The 4,188-nt window shown below is 36.9% G+C and overlaps 1 protein-coding gene across 4 annotated transcripts in view; it reads right to left on the reverse strand.

Annotated features, from left to right (window-relative positions):
- ATP11C (ATPase phospholipid transporting 11C) overlaps window positions 1-4,188 on the reverse strand; it is a 209,340-nt gene that overhangs the window by 30,977 nt on the left and 174,175 nt on the right. For all 4 annotated transcript variants that reach the window (XM_023517692.1, XM_023517694.1, XM_023517691.1 and 1 more), the window contains one exon: window positions 588-647. In XM_023517692.1, the coding sequence (XP_023373460.1) occupies window positions 588-647 (60 nt within the window). The remainder of the gene's footprint in view (window positions 1-587; window positions 648-4,188) is intronic.

The raw sequence follows: 4,188 nt of genomic DNA on the forward strand, positions 1-4,188 counted from the left end.
TTCCTACTAAAAATAACATTAAATCCATTTCAGTTATTAAAACACATGTGCCTGCCCATCCCATCACTTATGGTTCATGTTGATATATAGTATATTCTTTATGTAATAAAGGTACAAAAAAATAGAGGGTAAAAGATCTTGAGTGCTTTAAGCAATCCAAGGCTCCATCTAGGAATCACAGCTTCATGGCCAGTTTAAAGATCAATGTTTTTATATAAAACCAACTTGAGGAACTGCAAAGATGTAAGATTTTATTTGATAAAATAAACTATAACATTTTAGAATTATAAAATATTTTTATGCACTGATAAAAAGCAAATAAAAATACTTTTTAATGTTACCTCAACTCTAATAGGAGATATGAAAAATATATTTCAATAAGAAAATAACAGTAAGATAATTAGTAAAGCAAAAATATACATATTTGCTACTGTCAAAAATCAGGTCAAGAATGATCAACTCTTGAACCAAAAAAGAGATCCTTTTACTTTGGACATATCTACCTTATTTCTATAAATCTAATACAAAAAGATAATTTATTAACAGTAAATGTAAATTCATTATAACAAATAACTCAGGACACAAACCTGTTGCGAAAATCCACAGAAGAACTGGTACAAAAATTGTGGCAAAATGAAACAAAGGTTCTAGAAAAAAATTAAGAAAATGGTTAGTACTTTTACTTGATCAACATTATAAGTCAAATCGGGAAACTTTACTTCAACAGTCTACAGTCTTTCCTAAATCCTCCTAATGTCAAAATGCAACAGATTGCTATTCCAGAGACATAACAACTCAAAAACAATTGATGAATTCATTTCATAGTAAAACCAACTTTTATCCTGCCAAGGCAGAAGAGGATCTTGCTTTATGAGAACCTCTTGGTACTATTCTTCCAGTGAAGAAATGAGCATATCCAATATAATCGCCTAACGACACTGTATCTTAAATATCAGTTACATTTGCAAAGTCATCATAAGAGAGATTGACAATGCTGTAAGTGTATATGCCACAATCAGAAAACTAGTACAGATTATGTTGATACTAAGAGTATCAATTAAAGCTTCATTGCTTTTATTACTGCCTCAACCAGCTGATATATTAGTATTGAGCACCTAATATATGCAAAGGTGGCACTATAGGTGATAACCAAAAAAAATAAAAAAGCCAATTTCTTTCTCCCAAGGGACTTACTGTTTAATTAAAAAAATACTGAAAATAAGCAGATTAAAAATTACATGTTGTAAATTCATAAGGTATAAAACCCACTAAGTGTGACACTGAAATTAATGTTTTTAGGCAAAAGTATCAGAACTAGTATATTCAAATGAGTGCTATCCTTCAAAGTAGGCTGTGAGCTTATTTGAAAGCTGCTGTTACTTGTTCATGTCTCTAGACTTCTTCCTGGGAACACCCTTCAAGATCCACTTTTTTTTTTTTCCACTATGTTGCCTTTAGTAGAGTGCCATGGCGTCACAGCTCACAGCAACTTCAAACTGTTGGGCTTAAGAAATGCTTTTGCCTCAGCCTCTCAAGTAGCTGGGACTACAGGCACCTGCCACAATGCCCGGCTATCTTTTGGTTGTAGTTGTCATTGTTGTTTGGCAAGCCTAGACTGGATTTGAACCCACCAGCTCTGGTATATGTGGCTGGCACCCTTAGCCACTGAGCTACAGGCGCTGAGCCTCAAGAGCCACTTTTGAGTTATGTCAGAAAACCAGTTTCTTCTCTTTTGTCACACATTTTCACTTAGCTAATTCACCAGATTCAAGCTCTGGGAGACTTGAATCTGTTTTTAGAAATGAAATGTGGTTAGCTGGGCATGGTGGCTCACACCTATAGCCCCTAATACTCTGGGAGGCTGAGGTGGGTGGATCACCTTAGCTCAGGAGTTTGAGACCAGGCTGAGCAAGAGTCTAGAGACCCTGTCTCAAAAAAAAAAAAAAATAGCTGGGGGCAGCGCCTGTGGCTCAAAAGGGTAGGGCACCAGTCCCATATGCCGGAGGTGGTGGGTTCAAACCCAGCCCCAGTCAAAAACTGCAAAAACAAAAAACAAAAAAAAAAAACCACAAAACTGGGTGGGTGTTGTAGCAGGTGCCAGTAGTCCCAGCTATTCAGCAGGCTGAGGCAGGAGGGTCATTTGAGCCCACGAGTTTGAGGTTGCGGTGAGCTATATATACCAAGGCACTCTACCCAGGGTGACAAAGTGAGACTGTCTCAAAAAAAAAAAAAAAGAAAGACAAAAGAAAAAAAATTAAATACAGCCTCAAAGGATGGACAGTTGACATGGCTGAGGATATTTAGATGGATATACTACAGGCTCTGGAGGATGTTCCTAAAAAAGGGTGCTCTATAAGTTTTTGAATCACCCCTGCAACATGAGAATAAATGTTAGAGCTCCAAAAGTTATTACCTGGAAGAACAGCACTCATTCATATGTATTGGTTCTGGTACAATGCAAAACATTGTCCACAGCATTTCTAGAATAGTATTTTATGAAAAAAAAATAGGTGTTCTCAGGTTGGAGAAAGCAGAGCTCAGTGGGGATCATGGTCTAACTTCATGAAAAGTGGGGTGTCTGCCTCCTCCACTGGAACGTAAGATCCTTAACAATAGGAATACTGCCTACTCAGTACCTAAAACAGTACTAGCACATGGTAACAGATTCAAAACAAACTTGTTGAGTTCTGAATAAAGTCAGAACTTGAACAGTGATTGTCTGCAGCACACTGGTGTGCTATGAGAGGATCTTAGGTGAGCTGTGAAAAGTTTTAAAGATCATTAATTAAACTGTTTTCAAAAGAAGTTCAAAGCACAGTAAGTATATTCTTTTTTTACTCTTTTTTCATCAACATAATTTAAGCATGCCACGAAGTTTAACTATAGGTTTAAGTGTGCGGGGTGGCACCTGTGGCTCAAGGAGTAGGGCACCGGCCCCAAATACTGACAGTGGCAGGTTCAAGCCCAGCCCACCCAAAACTACACACACAAAAAAAGTGTGCCATGAGATGAAAAAGGATGAAAAACACTGAGCTAGATCTTAAAGATGAATAAGATATGTCGATAGGAGGAACCAAAGCAATGTGGTATATATTTTAAACATGTATAGTAAGACAGGGTCAAAATGTGGGGTGCCTTAAAAGCTACACTAATCTTAGCATGACAGAGTGAAGTTTCTAAGGGACAAGTTGAAAAGTAGCATTCTCTAAACATTAACCTGCTTGAATCATGCAAGAAGGATTAAGTGGAGAATCAAAAGGCAGGAAGACCTGTCACTCAAGTATTCCAGAAGGGAGGCAATAATAATTTGAAGATGCAATGACAAGAAAGGAGGAAGGAAAGACTTCTTAGCTCAGCCAATGAGGGCCGAACATATTAAAAATGCTCTTGGCACAAAAGATACCAATAAACAAGAAATAGTGCAGATTCAGTAACCAAGATTATACTGGGCATAGAGATAATTACAAAGATAGAGGACATGATCTACCTAAATAATACCCTATACTAAGAACAGAGTTATGTCAATTTTGGATTACTGATCCACATTTGTCATTTTAATAATTATTTTGCTCTCCTAACAGAGCATTCCTGCCATCTGGTGGCAGCTGAGTGAATTGCAGGCCAAAATCCAAAAGAGGCAAACCAACCTTCCGGGAACAGGATCAGACTGTTGGGCAAATTTGTATGGCAAATCTTCATGAGATCTACTAGGGGGAGGTTAACAGAGAATAACCATTTATTCCTAGGTGGGGCTTTTACTTACACAGTTCAAGGAATAGTAGAGCCTAAATATGATAAAGAAAGAGTCCTGGTGAGCCTATGGTAGAAATCTAGCTCTGCTACCTCAGTAGCTAGAGAGTCAAAGGCAAGTTAAATCTCTCTGAGCCCTACTTTCCACATATTTTAAATGGAAATACTACTACTTGCTTCATAAGAAATTTATAAAGATTAAATAAGAAAATAAAGGGATTTTGTCAACTAGCAAAGTATCTTAAACATTGAATATGTTTAAGATAATCATGATATCTTCTAATATGATAATCATTATCATCTTCTCCTTCCTCAGAGTTTGGCCTGGCTACATGTTGATACTGGCTGGCAGGGTCTTAGCAAATCTATGAACCTGAGTTCACGGTTATATTTATTTTACAAAATATAAAACTAATATGAAAGACCTATAGTTGATTA

The sequence above is a fragment of the Otolemur garnettii genome, unplaced genomic scaffold (assembly GCF_000181295.1).
Source record: "Otolemur garnettii isolate 467f Iridium unplaced genomic scaffold, OtoGar3 scaffold00117, whole genome shotgun sequence".
In the NCBI taxonomy this organism is placed as follows: domain Eukaryota; kingdom Metazoa; phylum Chordata; class Mammalia; order Primates; family Galagidae; genus Otolemur; species Otolemur garnettii.